Source organism: Penicillium chrysogenum (genome assembly GCF_028827035.1).
Source record: "Penicillium chrysogenum strain IBT 35668 chromosome Unknown utg000001l_segment0_segment0, whole genome shotgun sequence".
Lineage (NCBI taxonomy): Eukaryota > Fungi > Ascomycota > Eurotiomycetes > Eurotiales > Aspergillaceae > Penicillium > Penicillium chrysogenum.
Genome location: NW_026622749.1, coordinates 5,338,181 through 5,353,810, shown reverse-complemented (window position 1 = coordinate 5,353,810; position 15,630 = coordinate 5,338,181). Strand labels below are relative to the sequence as shown.

Below are 15,630 nucleotides of genomic sequence, written 5' to 3'. Positions count from 1 at the left end.
ATATTTCCACCAAGGTCATAATCTTCCAGCCCTATCTCTTTCTTCTTCTCACCCTCCATCATTGCCTACAACGTACTGGACCACCGCATCGGCGTGCGGAATCCGAGTTCCGCTTCGGGCTTTGAGTGGGTCTCCTTATCGGCTTATCGCGATCAACCCCGGACATCACTTTACTGTCTCAGATGCCCAGGAGATAAATTTCAGATAATACCTCAGGGCTAGAGCTGAAAGAGTCCGAAGATATGTCAGGTGCAGATGAGCAAGACCAGTCAGGTCCTCACGCCCCTTTGCTCGCCTCATCCCGCCCCTCTTCAGATCATGATGACAATGAGCATGATGAGAGCTTGGCCTCTGAGCTGGAATACTCAGGAGGCTGGTTCATATGGGCGTTGACCTTCTCCGCTGGGATAAGTGGTCTACTATTTGGATATGAGTAAGCTAGCTCCTACCAAGCACGCCATATTGCTCCATTGATCCTCCCATTCACTAACCATCGTCGGAACTTGTAGCACAGGTGTTATTTCGTCTACCTTGGTGACCATCGGGTCAGATCTTTCGGGCCGGACATTAACGACACTCGATAAAAGCCTCATAACATCCTGTACCAGCCTATTTGCGTTGATTGCGAGCCCGTTTACCGGGGTTCTGGCGGACAAGTTTGGCCGTCGGAAGGTCATACTTGGTGCAGATCTGTTGTTCGCACTTGGAGCTTTGGTACAGGCGTTTACAAGCCAGGTTTGGGGTATGATCCTTGGGCGCAGTATTGTTGGTCTTGCTGTTGGTAGCGCGAGTGCGGTGACCCCATTGTAGGTTGGCTGTGTCATGTGGTCGTGTTGTTATGTCAGGCGGGACTGAGTATCTTGAGCCATGACAAAAATATGACTGTGGAAGGACTGATGATTGCTAACATGCTGAGTAATCTCTCTAGGTACATCTCCGAGCTGGCTCCTTCACATGCAAGAGGAAGACTTGTCACGATTCTCAGTCTGTTCATCACCGGTGGCCAGGTGGTGGCATACATAGTCGGGTGGCTGTTTTCTAGTACAACTGGAGGCTGGCGATGGATTGTGGGAATTGGAGCATTTCCGGCTTTCTTCCAGCTTGCAATCCTTGCTCTGCTACCCGAGACGCCTCGATGGCTGGTCCAGGCTGGATTCGATGCCCAGGCGAAGACAGTGCTGATTAAGATCTATCAGGATTGCCCTGGACATGACAAGGTGGTGGATCGTGTTTTACGCAATATAAGGGGGAAATTGCCCAAGAGGCATCGGAGATGGGACTCCAAGAGGTTTCGGACATGGGTCTAACCAAGTCTCGTGGCACAAAGCCGCAGTGGTTACATGATACCATCCAACGGGGTCAGCAGTTGTTGCACGGTGGAAATAGAAGAGCATTGATCATAGCGATGATGCTCCAGGCGGTCCAGCAGCTCTGCGGCTTCAACAGCCTGATGTATTTTTCTGCAACCATCTTCTCCTCCCTTTCGTTCTCCTCGCCGACACTGACATCCCTTTCGGTGGCTATGACGAACTTTGTCTTCACGCTGCTTGCATTTGTGCTGATTGACAAGATCGGTCGCCGGCGCATTCTCCTGTATTCAATCCCTGTCATGGTTGTTGCTCTGGTCGTCTGCGCTTTCTCGTTTTCGTCAGTGGACGACAAATGGAACTCGCAACCTCCAACTGGCCATCAAGACAACCACGATAGTATTAGTTCTGTTGTGCCCCTTGCAATTCTGTTCTGTCTTACTGTCTATACTGCGGCATATGCCCTTGGACTCGGCAATGTCCCCTGGCAGCAGTCTGAACTTTTCCCTCTGAATGTACGTTCCCTGGGGTCAGGACTCGCCACTGCAACCAACTGGGGATCAAACTTTATCATCGGTCTTACTTTCCTACCTATGATGGAATGGATCTCACCCTCATGGACTTTTGCTCTCTATGCATTTGTCTGTGTGGTTGGGTGGATTGCTGTATGGGCAATTTACCCTGAAATGAGTGGGCTCAGCCTCGAGGAGGTTAAGGGTCTGCTGGCAGATGGTTGGGGAGTGACTGAAAGCCTACAGAGACGTCATCTCTCCCGACATATATAGCATGTGAAAGAGAACCTACATGTATCAACATCGGGGGCATGTGCTCCATTTGGTCCGGTGAAGAGGTTCATCCACACCGTTCTTCATCTCTTTATGTCCGTGTTTGTTCTTTTGTCACAAGTAAGGTCAATCACAAAGTAACATATGTTCCAATATGGCCAAGAAAACAAACATTAGCCCTATTAATTGAGACTGATGATGGTATCGCATATTGAGAAATCATTCACTTCAAGGACACGCGAATATGCACATCGAACTTTTATCGCGTTTAATTCGCTCTTCGCCCTTACATTCGCTCCCTCACATATTCCGTGGCACATGCAGTGAGTCCCACGCTTTAGAACACTCTTCAGACTGCGCAATGGCATACTGAATACTATACCACAAGCACAGATATGTCGCATAACGACCTCCTACAGTTCGCTCCAACTGCCATGCAAAGTACTCGAAGCTGGCTGCTTGAGCTTCCAACCGAGGCAAGTATATGTCTATACATCTGCAATGTAGTTTGCAGCCATTGATATGAGATCAAAAGATTCTCCAGGATATTGCATGCTGTCTCCCTAACGATCGTGACATTCTTCATCTCTCCCAGTCTTGCAAAGAGATGTGGGAAAAGGTCTTCAGTTCAGAGTCGGGCATCTGGCGAGATCGCTTTGGCAAACACTACGACATTGCCCCGGGAAGACGCTCTGGGGAGTTGAAATATGAATACCAGATCCGCGCCATTGTACTAAGATCTCCGATCCAATTCAAAGGGGAGGAAGACGCCCGTCAATACCTCTGGATGGAAGTCATGCAGACTATGCTTGAGGAGTCTCTGAAGCTACCCGTCGGTCCTGGAGCGACCTCAAAGACCCTGCAACGTATACATGAGACCCTCAAAGGGGTAGATTTCCTGAGCGAGTTTAGAAAAGGACGAAATTGCTCGCCGCTCTTTTATGCCCTCCAGCTTGTACGCGCGTTTCGTCGAATGATCTACTGGAGACGTATTCACTGATCTTTCCTATACACAGTGCCTAAGTTCGTTTGCTCTCGATCCAACCATCACCGAACCCTGTCGTCGAACTGACTACGATATCAAACAAGTCTACTCATATGCAGACGAGGTGGGCAAGGCATTCATCGACCACGATAACCTTGATCTCGCTAAGCTGCTGGACTTGCGCAATTTCTGGCAACGTCACTTGCTGAACACTTCCGAGCTTACCTTCCAAGAATCCTTCTCTGAGCTGCCTGCGGATATGACGCCTAAGGCGCGAAAGGATATTCCGACCGAGGCATCCAGACTAAGCCCATCGTGGCTTGGATACTACTGTAAGTCCATCAGTAGAAAGGAAACCTAACCATGACCTCAAGCTGACATTAGTGTTCGATCAGCGTGCATACATCCGCTGTCAGACCTGCAAAAGGCCAACCAGCGCCAGACATGCGCTGATCTTGAGACACACGGTGACGGAATCGACATAATGGTAAGTAGAAGGCGAGTGGTTTGGAAGGCTATTCCACCACGCTAACAAATGGTGAGACTCTTGACCTCCAACCCTCCTCCGGACAGTTCTGGCCCGCGCAATGCAGCAAGATCATCCCTCCCGCTGCTGGGGTCGATACTGAGCGGGTATATTTTGATGGCAAACAGAGATCCTATGATGCCACCCATGAGGTAGGAAACCCTGTGTTCGGGTTCACCGAAGAGATTGCTGTCCCATATGGTGGCTTCGAGGGATGGACACGGATCTGTTTTACCGTCGTCGAAGCGGATGAGGATGATGATGAAGAGGAGCAGCCTTTCTCCGCCGTGATGGATGGCGAGGGCTGGATTCATGGCTATGAGGCTGTCATAGTACCCGGCGGGCGCATGATGCTGGGACGGTGGGTGGACATGAAGGAGCCAGATGCCAGAGGGCCATTCATCTTTTGGGACGTGTGAGGGCCACGTCCAATGTCTTCTACACTTTTCGTTTGCTTTTCTTTTCTTTTTCTGTCTTTATTTGCTTTAGTTTCGTCTCCAATTTTCTGGGAGCTGGGCGGTGGACGAGATAGGGAATGAAATAGATCAAGCTCGCCCAAAGCGCTGGAAGTTGACATAGGATTCTCGGCTTAGTGGAACAGTATTTATGGTAACAAGCAATATAGCTTTTGGTTAGAAGGAATATTATGCGTTGAGGAAGGGAATAAATGACACATCGAAATTGAAACAACCACTACTCTTCGATATCCTTCACCTTCTCCCACTCCCCCTTGAGGTTCTCCTTCCACAAACTGACCTTGTTATCACCTCCGCTGACGGCAAGAATGTTGCCGCTGAGACTCCAGCTAACACGCCACAGAACAGTGTCAAACTCCAGTGTTTGGCTGGACCACTGGCCCGGGTTGGAAGCATCAGAGGTCCAGATGCGAACGGTCTTGTCTTGCGCGGCGGAGGCGATGTAGGACTTGGAGAGGATGCTCGGGGACCAGGCCACATCGCGGACCCAGTCGGAGTGTCCCTCGAGGGTTTGAGTGAGGTTGTAAGATTTGGACTCCGCGCTAAAGGGCATTTAGTCAGTTCACGTCATAGCTGTATGTTCGGCATATTTTATCAATGGACATACTTATACTCCCAGATCTTGACCAGGTTGTCGCTGCCACCGGTAACAAACCGACGCTGTTGGCCGGGTCCAGGGTTAGAGCTAATGAGGCTACCAGCAAAGGCCGCGGGGGCCCAGCTGATAGAGTTGACGCCCATTCCGTGGGCATGGAAGGTCTGGTGGGTCCAGTTGTTGTCACGGAACTCGAGCACGCTAATGTGGCCGTCGGAAGAAGCGCAGGCAAGAAGACATCCGCTCTCATGGGGAGCCCAGGAGACCATGTTCACGGAGGCCGTGTGAAGGGAGAAATCGAAGACCTTGGTCCATGTGCTACCACCGGAGGGCGAGGTCGCATTCTGGGGTTGTTCCCGCCAGATCAGAACCTTGCCGTCGTAGGAAGATGAGGCTAGAATTGTCCCGAATTTCGGGTGGGCCTAGGTCGAGAGAATCGCATGGTCAGTCGGATTGCGCGCTACCATGGCTGATGTTTTGGGGTATCACTCACCCATGCGACACACCACACAGCGCCCTCGTGGCTATCAAATGACTATGTCAGCGACCAAATATCCAGATGCACACACAAAGAAGACCAGCTTACCCCTTCAGCGTCTCGACTAGCCGGTGTGATTCTCCTTCAATCTCAAAGATCTTTATCGTTTTGTCAGATGAACATGTGGCCAACCGGCGGCCGTAATAGTCCAAGCCAGCATCGTGCTATATTAAACATAGCTCAGTTAGCTCGCGTACATTGCGTAATCATATAGACCGCCATTGCAGGTTCGTATCTTAGCACATACAATCATCTCCTCGTGCCCGGAATTCGAGATAACCTGAGGGGTCGCCTGAAGGGTTGAAGCTGTTAGCGATGGGATTGTGAAACAAGCTCAAATCCATGTAGTCGAAAAACAATTACCATGGTGGATTAAATAAAGCAAACAATAAAATTGACAGCTGTGGAAGCGTGGGGAGTCGGAGTAGCTCTCTCCCTTTCAGCCAAACAACCTGGCCCTTCTCGTATCTTATCGTGTGGTTGGGCCCAGTCACGTTACCTGTATCTATGCACGTGATGAGCCTCGGCCGTCGGCAACCCCACGGCAGGCGTGGCGTGGCCGGAGTCTCTTCTGAAGTTCTACATCTTTCATTTCTATTATTGCTGTAATTTGTGCTAGCAGCTGATTACAAGACGAAAATTGCACCACTACACTTCTCGCTCGGTTTTGGTCGATCTAAGCACGTCATTATGGGTGATGCGCTGTGCGGGCCGTCAAATGCCCTTCAGAACTTCCAGAAGCATACATCTGTTGATCGGACCCTTCAGCAAGACCGGTTGACTTCGCGTCAATCGCCTGTCCAGGTTGGTAGCGCTTCTGAATTTAAATCATTCCGTTAATGCTAAATGTATACTGTAGGGTTTCCGCTCTCAGAACTCCCAAGAAGGAATACTCGACCCGGAGTTCGCCGCATTCGAAGGCAATCTCGCCGGCCCTGCGTTGCCCAACTTGCAACATCCCGCCCATTTTGGAGCACCATCACAACATGCCGCGGTACACCACCCAGCTGCACACGGTGCGAGCAACGCAAGTTGGGCATCGGACTTCCAGAACTTACAGATCTCGGGGCCCTCACACCCTGTATCGCAACTACAAAGACCAAATATTGCACCGGCAGCGGCACGTGGGGGTTGGCACGCTGAATTCATGGCTCAACAACAAGGGCCTATGTCCCTTGCCCAGCAATCCCCGCAAATGCATGGTGCCTATCAACCATCTTTTACGCCAAGCTACCAGATGTATGGCTCCTCCATGAATCAGATGCAGCCCTTGCAGGGTATGCAGACCGAGCAACAACACACGCAGCAGTTTGACGAATCCGCTTTTGAGGCTGCCTTTGATCAGGCCCGGGCAGATATGGAGTTGCAAGGAGTCGATATGGCTCAGCAAGATAACCAGGAGCACTTGCAGGAGACCAACAAAGTCGACATTTCTGAGCCGGCAACCCAAGAGCAGATTCGTCTCGGATCGGATCTTATTCCCCAGAGTGATAAGCAGAACCCAGAAACACAGAGTCGAGATGCAGATGAACTTGCACGGACAGCAGGGCAACTGCTCGACAGCGTGCGCAATGAACAGAGCGAAAAATTCCAACAAAGCAATTTTCTGGCTTTGATGCGCCGGATTCGGGATCGCGAGGTGGAAGTTGAAGGAGATGATTTCCGCGAAGTCAGTACCAACCCGTAACGGTTTGGATGTCGGACGCGACAGAAACACCGGTATAACTCGGGCAATCTATAAGGGCTGTTGTCCTCGCTAATAACTATTTGCAGACGGCGCAATCTCTTCACCCAGGTGGGCGATACTACCCGGGCCAACCACACCCAGACCTCCCTGGTTCCGATATCCCGTCTAGCAGTAAGGAGCCAAGCAACCCTACCGCTAGGGTCTGATGCCCTGCGCCCATGAAAGACCAGCCAATAACCTGACCAGACATGCCCACTTCCCAGATGGTGTAGGCATCAGCAGAGATTTCCGACCGACCGAAGAAGGGACATCCGATCATCTGGCATCCAGTTCGTTTGCGTATGGTGACACAAACGCGCTCTATGAAGGACTGCTCCACGGTCAGGGGCTTGTGGACCGGCGCAGTGTTCCGATTTGCTTTTTGGGAAGAGAATTGGAGGCGCATTTTCTACACTAGCGAAACTGTGGCACTGAATGTAGAGGTACCTTGTTGATTACGGCTGTACCTACTGCGGTTTAGGTACCTGGTACATAGTTTTCTTTTTCTATTGATACCCCATGAACAATAGCAATCACGTGATCTCTATTGAGAACAATAGAAGTCCATTCAAGGATCCCAATTAGGCAAGTCAATGGCCCATAACGGTCTCTGATTGGCTGTCTATTGATTGTCTATTGATTGTTTCTTTCCTATTGTTTGTGCCCGTTCAAACGAAATGAACAAACGCTGGACCTTAAATACCCCGGCAGCCCGTTGCACTTCTCTTCTTCACTCTGGTCATATCACTACAAACGCCATTAAAAGAAAATAACCATAACCTCATTCACAATGATGCCTCCATCAGACTCTTTGCGACACCAACTGCATAAGCTCGCCGAAGTCCGGGCAAGTCGCAATACTTCTTCTATATCTACCTCTACACCTACTTCTACTTCCACTCCGGGCACAGCTCCACCCCCATACACATTGTCTGTTACCAGACCCAGCGGCACCACTGTCATGAGCGTCGACCAGAACGACATGGACGACCCATGGGCTTCCCCCATCAATATTTACATCGACCACTCAATCACCGTAACTGGTGATGAAAACACCATCATGGTGTCGTCTCCTGGAATGGATTCTCCCACTGATCCAACTCACCAGGAGGCCCCTCGCCTGAGTTCCATCGCTGCTGTCATCATCGCTGCGCTGAACCGCGCAAATGCTCTCCACGATGATATGGGTTACCCCCGGCCTGTCAATATCCGCGCTCTCGCGGGTATTCGGGTAAATGGCCGAAATAACAGCATTTGTGTTGGAGGAGAGATCAACAAGTCTCAGAATGAGACTGCTGACGCCGGAGTTAGAGAAAGCAACGGTCGCAAGCGGCGCGCCAGCTCGGTTCGTGCTCTACTCCGCAAAAAGATCTTCAAGAAGTTTAAACACTGACTGGCTTGGTTAATGCAGGAGCCTGTGGATGCCCCTTCGGCTCAGCGTTCTCGTTCATTTTAGAGAGGGCCTATGAGTTGTTCCGTGAGAAGCTGGATGTCCCCCCTATTTTTGCTTTCAATCCTCTCAGAATGCTATTACTTTTTGCTTCCGATTCTCTTAGATTGTTATCACTTTTTCCTTTCAGTTTGCTTGCTGTGGGTTGATACCCTGGTCTTATGAATCCTCTGTACATTAGGTGGCTGTTCTGTATCTTTTCATTTATCATGATTAATGCTTCTTACTTTACAATATGAAAGCGACGAATGTACCTTTGAACCAGAGAAACTTGGCACTTGGGGCCAGCACTTCTGAATCAGCCATATCTGTAACTAGTAGTTTCATTAGCTCCTGATTCTCAAGCATCTTTGACTCCTAAATTATATTGTAGGTCGACCATGCATTTCGATGTTCCTCGCTCGTCCTAAAGGCCTACGGGAGTAGAAATAAGGTCAATGTGTTACATTATACCCTGTTCCGGTTGGAGAATCCAAATCCTCCCCGATCACGAATGCTACGCATAAGGATCTTGGATATTGTGACAATTTCAACACCTACAAGTACAAGTTTCATTCTTTAATAATTACCAATAGCTCTGATTATATATGTTGATCCATCTTCTATTCTTTGCTTGCTCGGGGATCTCCAGCTACAATATGGACTAAAATATGGGCCACGGAGGATGCCATCTTCAGCAGACTGTATTTTGCCCTTCATAAACCATGGTTTTGTGAAATGAGATGAACAACACTGACTTAGGCTGTATAACAATCGCATAAGTCGACTTTCTGGTCCACGGGTGTAAACGTTGCGTGGATTGGCTCTCTACTTAGGTCGATCAGATTCTCCGGTCTTTCGAAGACTCAGAGACTAGCGGTGTAGAAACTCCAGTGTATCACTGAAGCTCTTCCCAGCGAGCTCTCTCAATAAAAAGAGCAATTCGAAGCTGAATACGGAATATGGACAACGTATCCATATAGATGCATGTGATATGGTGGATCGCATTGACTTATTGACATGATTACAATATCACTATTATTAATATTTAGCGTTCAGAGTGGAAATCCACCTTGCTATGGGGAAAGTTAGGAAGTGTCGATCTTGAATAGCTTGGAAATTAAGCTGCAAATTAGATTCATTTCTTTTATCAATGTCGTGATCTGAACTACATACTAAATAAGGTCCCAATTGAATAGCTTGGTGGCCCAGTTCAAGCTCGGCTTTAATACGCAACCTAGGGGTTATTGAATGAATAGATATGTCTTGGTCAGCATGTCCAGCTACATCAAGAACTCATATAAGACATGGTGATACGAAGTGGTGCCTGGATTTCAATCGAATGCTTGTCCCATCATTTTACTTTAAACTCGAACAGATAAGTATGTAGCATAATGGAATCAAGGCACAAGACCGTGTATTACAACTTCTTTAATCATTACCTATGACAAACAACATCACCATCACGACTAACCTCCTAATCCTGGTATGCCATTGACTCTCACTGATCTCCATTCCATGAAAGTACTGTCATCATCAGGAACGAATCACGGAGCGCTGCAGATCTCTTACGTTATGATCGGATAGCATGCGCTATGTCCTAAACTCCGCGTATCCTGGTGTTTCAAATAAGCGAACTGACATCTTGATCTACATACTTAGTTTTAATTCAACCAAGTATCTAGTATGTACTCCGCATGGAATACGGAGTACACAAACTAGGAAAATTTCCGGAAAATGTAAATCGGCAGTGGTTTCATCTTTCCGAAGTATTGTGTTGGCACTCTGTACTAGGTAAGAGACGATGTGTCTACCAGCCTAATCCGAGACAAAGGATTGTACCCTACATATGTAGCCAGTTGACAGGCGTTGATACCCGTACTCCGTAGTTCTCATTCATATGTTGTAGCCGATATAACCGTATTAATCACTCTCTTTCCACCTTTGCTCCACTTAAATATTTTATCCGCTACAGTAGACCGGCCTGAGCAGATATATATCGTCTCTTACCTCTCTTACCCCTGCAGATCACTCCTATAGTGACCACTACTCCGTGCGGAAAACGGAGTATTCCGTGGAAGAAGCTTCCTAAATCTCCGAAATTTCCCAAATTTCCCCTGTGGGACAAGCAATTAATCTATGCAGACGAGGAACCCTGGAGACGTTCGTGCCCTTAGGACACCAGAATAGGCTAAATTTAATAAAGCATCCTGCTCTATTAAATAAAATTATGAATACGGAGTACAACATAGATATGTTACTTAATTACTACGGAAGTAGATTTTACTCCGTAGCTGTATGGAAGTTCATTGACAGCCCCACATAAAAACAATTGAAGGATCGGTTTCACATAGACATTTCCCATCGACACATGTGAGACAACTTCGATAATGTCTCGACAAAAGGCCACAGCTTGGCAAGAGGCATAAGAAGTCCCAATTATCCTAGTAGAATTGGATTATTTTCCCTATCTAGCAGAACCATTTTCGCCAGCCATCTTCACAGTCATTGCCGCAACTGCAGGCTTCTGAATCCAATATGAAGTTCAGCCTCGGTTTACTATTCGCCGCTGTGGCAGTTGCAAGCAGCCCAGCCAAGCGAGCCGATGCGGTTTCGGTTACTGGCTCGCCCCCAGGATTTGCATACGGAGTTACGGGAGGTGGTGATGCGACGCCAGTTTATCCAACCGATGTCAAACATCTAATCGAACTTCTGGGTTCTGATGATCCTCAGGTCATCATCATCGACAAGACATTCGATTTCATCGGAACGGAAGGGACAACCAAGGGAAACATCTGCAAGGCATATGGTTCCTTTGAGGATGGTTGCCAGTCCACGATAGATATCGGAAAAGGATGCGACGGTAAACCGTCCGAGCCGTACGAGTGGGATACTGCTGGAACCACAGGAATTACCGTTCAATCAGACAAGACGATTATCGGGGTCGGAAACAAGGGTGTACTCCTCGGCAAAGGGCTGAGAATAGTCCGTGCCTCCAACATCATTGTACAGAACATCATGATCACCAACCTCAACCCACAACTTGTCTGGGGTGGTGACGCTATCACACTCTCTGGCACTTCGAAGGTCTGGATTGACCATGTTACGGTTAGTCAAACTCTCCATGACAACTCCTTTACTGAATTCTGACTGTATTGTAACTAGACTCAATACACTGGCCGTGTACACTATGTCTTTGGCCACGAAGCCAACGCTCATGTCACTATCTCCAACAGCTTCATGAATGGCGCAACTAACTTCTCTACTTCGTGCGACGGACAAAACTACTGGGGATTGGAGCTTGTCGGAGCCGACGACCAGATCACATTTGCAAGTAAGTGCCTCAAATCATACTTGCTTGATATAAATATGTAGGCAATTCGAAGATACTAACCGTCCGTTAGACAACTACGTGTACCGCACATCCGGCCGCAGCCCTGCACTGAGCGGTAAGACGCTCTTCCATGCCGTCAACAGCGTGTGGGAGGACAACAGCGGCCACGCCATTGAGGGCACCGACGACGGCCAAGGTCTCTTCGAAGGTTGTGTCTTCAACAATGTCACCCAAATCGTTGGAGATTTCGTCGGTCAACTCTTTAGCTCGCCGAGTGCTACTGCCAACAAAGAATGCGCCGGCTACCTTAAGAGGGATTGCGTGACTAATATCCAAACAAACAATGGGGATCAGTTTACGAACGCCGATACTAAGTTCTTCTCTAATTTCGCCGGCCTCAACATTGCAACTGCAAGTGCAGCTTCGGCGGCCCAGGCAAGCGTCCCAACCAATGCTGGAAACACACTTTAGAATGCCTAATGCTGAAAAAGGGCGGTTAATTCTTAGAGAAGAGGGAAGCAGGAGAGGTTAATATGATCCTGTATATATCGGACTAAGAAAAGAAGAAAGGAGAGACTATTACTTTACTATGTAGTTCTGGGAACGAATGCCCCTTTAGAACTGACCCTGTCAACCAATTCTTTTCTTCTTTTGAACGTTCTATTTCCATCTTATGAACAACTTCTCTCACTATATAACTGCGGATTCTGAAAAGCAGGAACAATTGCGTCGAATTCATTGGCAAATTCGTCGAAGAAGCTCGGCGCCACATGGTCTTCTTCGGTCGAGTTTGACTTTTGTTGAGGTGAATGCTTTGCTGGTGACTTCTTTCCTGCTAGTTCCCTCAACAGTGAAGCTAAAGCTTCTATACCCAAGGACTGTGCTGTGTACGAAATTTACGGAATAGGATATCAAATCCAAATCTACCTCTTGAATGATAAATAAAAACATGCTACTGCTGAATTGTAGAGAAAACCATGGACATGACATTTTGCACGGCTCAAAGCACTTCTTTTTCTGAATTTCGTGAAGAAGCGTGGGGTAAGCAACATCCATACAGGAAGACCTCACTGACCTTAGACACTATTCAAAGCCACCATAGAGTACTTAAGCCAGATCTACATTGACAGAACCATAGCTCTCTCTCCGAAGAATGAGCAATTTGGCAGTTCTGGAATGTGGCCCAGCCGCCTTACCCATGAACCACCTTTCCAACCCATAGCTATCATATTCAATTATAGAGCTTCAACTCAGGGGTCTTTTCCATCTCATGGTATAGACCGTACTGGACATAAGTGATATACATATAAGCACATTGACACAAAGTATATCACAATACAAAGGGAAAGATAGGGAGCCGACGTTCTAGCAATGATACATCGCATTCCTAACCTTAGTAATGCCAATTGGGGCTCTTTTGGCGTGGATCCATGCCATACTTACGCGAGATTCTTTGATCTTCCTGCTCTCGAATCATGTAACATCAAGAAATATCTTGGACCTGACTAGGACTATGTCTTCATATACTCAGGAGTAGGTCTACAGGATAGACGGCCCCATGTAATATCCATGGGAGAAGATAGTTTTCCTCAATCCAAGGGTACGGGGAAGGCAGTGAGTACGCCAAAACAATTATATCAAGTTCAACAGACAGACAGCTGGGCTATCAAAGCTTGAGAACAACCTGACAATACCGTCACCTCGGCCTTCTAGTACAAGTCCTGTGGCTATTGGCCGCAAAGACCATGGATACTTCATCCGGATAAAAGTATCCAGCTGCATGTTCCCAGTTCGAGCCATAGGAATTGACATTCTTGAAACTCTAGGATTCAGTCAACCGACGAACATACCTCTGAGTGTTTTTGTTTTCAAAGTGCCGAATTGGCAAATGGCTCCTGCCAGTGATGTAATTTAGCATACTTGCTAATGTATATAACTGCGCATCTTCGCCATTGTTTTCCAAATCATCGATATCACACTCTTTCAACCGTCTGTTTCTATAGGGGCTCGAGCGACATAGTCCCATTGGTTTTTCATTTATTCTTTTTTCCTGAACTGTTTTAATCAATCTAATTCTATAATATTTAGTTCAACCATGTATTACGCAAGACCCGCCGCTCTTTCGGCCGTCCTGCTGCAGGTGCTCCCTACCCTTGCAGCTCCTGCCCCCGGTGGCTCTGGTAATCCCGGCGAGTGGAGCCAGGATGGGTTCTGGGGATCTCCCGGCCATGGAGACAGCGCGGGCATAGGTCCAGGAGGGTTTGATAACAGCCACTGTGGCCACAATGCCAACGGCAACAATGTCGGGTCGACTGTCACTGTGACTGATTGGTTAGTTGACCACTGGGCTTGATGCGAGGAGCCAATTAGCTAACGATAGTCTCTTTAGCCCGGCTACCCCGACTGCGACCGTGACCGTGACGGCGATGGCAACGGTTCAGCCACTGTCACCGAAACGATCAGTGCCTGCACAGCAACTGTAACCACCGGCGACGACGGCCGTTCCGCATCAACAACCACCGAGACGGAAACTGTGATCTCCACGATTAGTTCGTGCACCGCCACGACCACCGACATCACCACTTTGACGGAGGACGGTCCCACCGTGACGACCACTGTCACAACGCCAGGCCCAGTCTCAACTACCACCGAATTTGTCGGCACCTCGACCGTCACTGAGCCCGGCGTGACCGAGTACGAGACAGTCACCGATACCATCACTCATACCGAAACAAGCACTGTTACCAACAACCAGGTCGTGACCTCTACCGTGACTTCGACAGACACCCAGACACTCCAGGTCACTACCACAGTGACTGCGGACGACTGCTCCAACACCGGCACCTCCGACGGTCTTGACTATGGAAGCTGTTCGGACCCGACGATAAACTGGTTGTATGGTCTTGATGGTCGCACCGAGTACTCGTATACCACCAATAATCAGGATGACTTCCCCTTCGGCTCGTCGCCTACTATCGATTCTCCGGCTGACCTGATATGCAACCGTTTGCGTAGCCCGTGCAATGCTCCTCAGGCTACGATTGACCAGTGCTATGCGGCTGAGAGCGCTGTTGCCTCTCTGAGTGGACAGGAGGCTGCCGATACTTGGAACGACTTGATGACATAGATTGCTTCACTTCGGAATTCCAAACCATTACTGGTATAGTTCTGGTAAATCCGAGACAGGTGGGACTGCAGAGGGACGACTGCTAGGTTAAAGGATAGGCCTGGAAGTGGAGGGCACCGAGGCCGCAGAGATGTAGAGGTGTGATGCAAGATGGTTCTGGAAATAGAAGAAGGCCATTCTTGCCTTGGCCAAATCCCGATCCAGGCGGTTTCGGGCACGAGCCGAGAAACAATGCATGTGTGTACCCAAGTAGCAAGCTGTTTTCGACTCTTAATGTACGAGATGACAGCGCAGGGGTGAGGGTAGGATGTCAAGAAGGAATATTTGTAGCTTTTACCTTGCAAAAGTGCTGGTTTCCGGCATCCGGCCCTTCGACGAAATGATACATTATATTCAAGGAACTGTTAAATTGCTAAGTCTAGAATGTGTATGAATGTTCTTCATGAGAACTTATTAGGTGAGAGAGGGTTAAGATTAAAGTAAGGTTGAGCGTAAACTTAAGTCTAAATCTTCGAGCTACCTGAAGCAAGATTGAATGATTGACTTAGTATGCTGTAAAGGTGATTTGGATAATGCGTAAATAGATACAGTAGATGAAATAAGTGGAATAAGCCAAATCAAATACCTACCTAGGTACCTATAGGTACACATGGACACCCTACACCCCTAACAGGAGGTTCGGCGCTCCTGCCCGATATCGCCTACTTCCTCTTCTGGGCACACCTTGGCTTTCACTTTGGTCATTTCCTTTAGGCTCCAACCTATAATGGCCGAACGCCCAGTACAAAAGGCAAGACACTCT

General features: G+C 48.3%; 7 protein-coding genes across 7 annotated transcripts; 6 read left to right on the top strand and 1 right to left on the bottom strand.

The window, feature by feature from the left end:
- Positions 1-242: 242 nt before the first annotated feature.
- Positions 243-2,092, top strand: N7489_002117 (putative MFS myo-inositol transporter; the record flags this gene model as incomplete). The annotated part of the gene is made up of 4 exons (XM_056707872.1): positions 243-433; positions 510-806; positions 929-1,220; positions 1,247-2,092. 4 exons carry the CDS (start codon positions 243-245, stop codon positions 2,090-2,092), a joined length of 1,626 nt encoding a protein of 541 aa, XP_056572174.1.
- A 607-nt stretch (positions 2,093-2,699) lies between these two features.
- On the top strand, positions 2,700-4,022 carry N7489_002116 (uncharacterized protein; the record flags this gene model as incomplete). Its single annotated transcript, XM_056707871.1, has 4 exons — positions 2,700-3,047; positions 3,109-3,409; positions 3,473-3,564; positions 3,621-4,022. The coding sequence occupies 4 exons, from the start codon at positions 2,700-2,702 to the stop codon at positions 4,020-4,022; spliced, it is 1,143 nt and encodes a 380-aa protein (XP_056572173.1).
- A 274-nt stretch (positions 4,023-4,296) lies between these two features.
- Positions 4,297-5,578, bottom strand: sec13 (GTPase-activating protein SEC13; the record flags this gene model as incomplete). The annotated part of the gene is made up of 6 exons (XM_056707870.1): positions 4,297-4,621; positions 4,687-5,096; positions 5,168-5,198; positions 5,261-5,376; positions 5,460-5,504; positions 5,576-5,578. The coding sequence occupies 6 exons, from the start codon at positions 5,576-5,578 to the stop codon at positions 4,297-4,299; spliced, it is 930 nt and encodes a 309-aa protein (XP_056572172.1).
- A 324-nt stretch (positions 5,579-5,902) lies between these two features.
- pex20 lies at positions 5,903-7,105 on the top strand (the record flags this gene model as incomplete). Its single annotated transcript, XM_056707869.1, has 3 exons — positions 5,903-6,016; positions 6,072-6,881; positions 6,986-7,105. The coding sequence occupies 3 exons, from the start codon at positions 5,903-5,905 to the stop codon at positions 7,103-7,105; spliced, it is 1,044 nt and encodes a 347-aa protein (XP_056572171.1).
- Positions 7,106-7,728: 623 nt separating this feature from the next.
- N7489_002113 (uncharacterized protein) lies at positions 7,729-8,331 on the top strand (the record flags this gene model as incomplete). Its single annotated transcript, XM_056707868.1, has 1 exon — positions 7,729-8,331. The coding sequence occupies one exon, from the start codon at positions 7,729-7,731 to the stop codon at positions 8,329-8,331; it is 603 nt and encodes a 200-aa protein (XP_056572170.1).
- A 2,574-nt stretch (positions 8,332-10,905) lies between these two features.
- N7489_002112 (polysaccharide lyase family 1 protein) lies at positions 10,906-12,172 on the top strand (the record flags this gene model as incomplete). The annotated part of the gene is made up of 3 exons (XM_056707867.1): positions 10,906-11,475; positions 11,533-11,701; positions 11,772-12,172. The coding sequence occupies 3 exons, from the start codon at positions 10,906-10,908 to the stop codon at positions 12,170-12,172; spliced, it is 1,140 nt and encodes a 379-aa protein (XP_056572169.1).
- Positions 12,173-13,796: 1,624 nt separating this feature from the next.
- Positions 13,797-14,828, top strand: N7489_002111 (uncharacterized protein; the record flags this gene model as incomplete). The annotated part of the gene is made up of 2 exons (XM_056707866.1): positions 13,797-14,021; positions 14,091-14,828. 2 exons carry the CDS (start codon positions 13,797-13,799, stop codon positions 14,826-14,828), a joined length of 963 nt encoding a protein of 320 aa, XP_056572168.1.
- Positions 14,829-15,630: the final 802 nt, after the last annotated feature.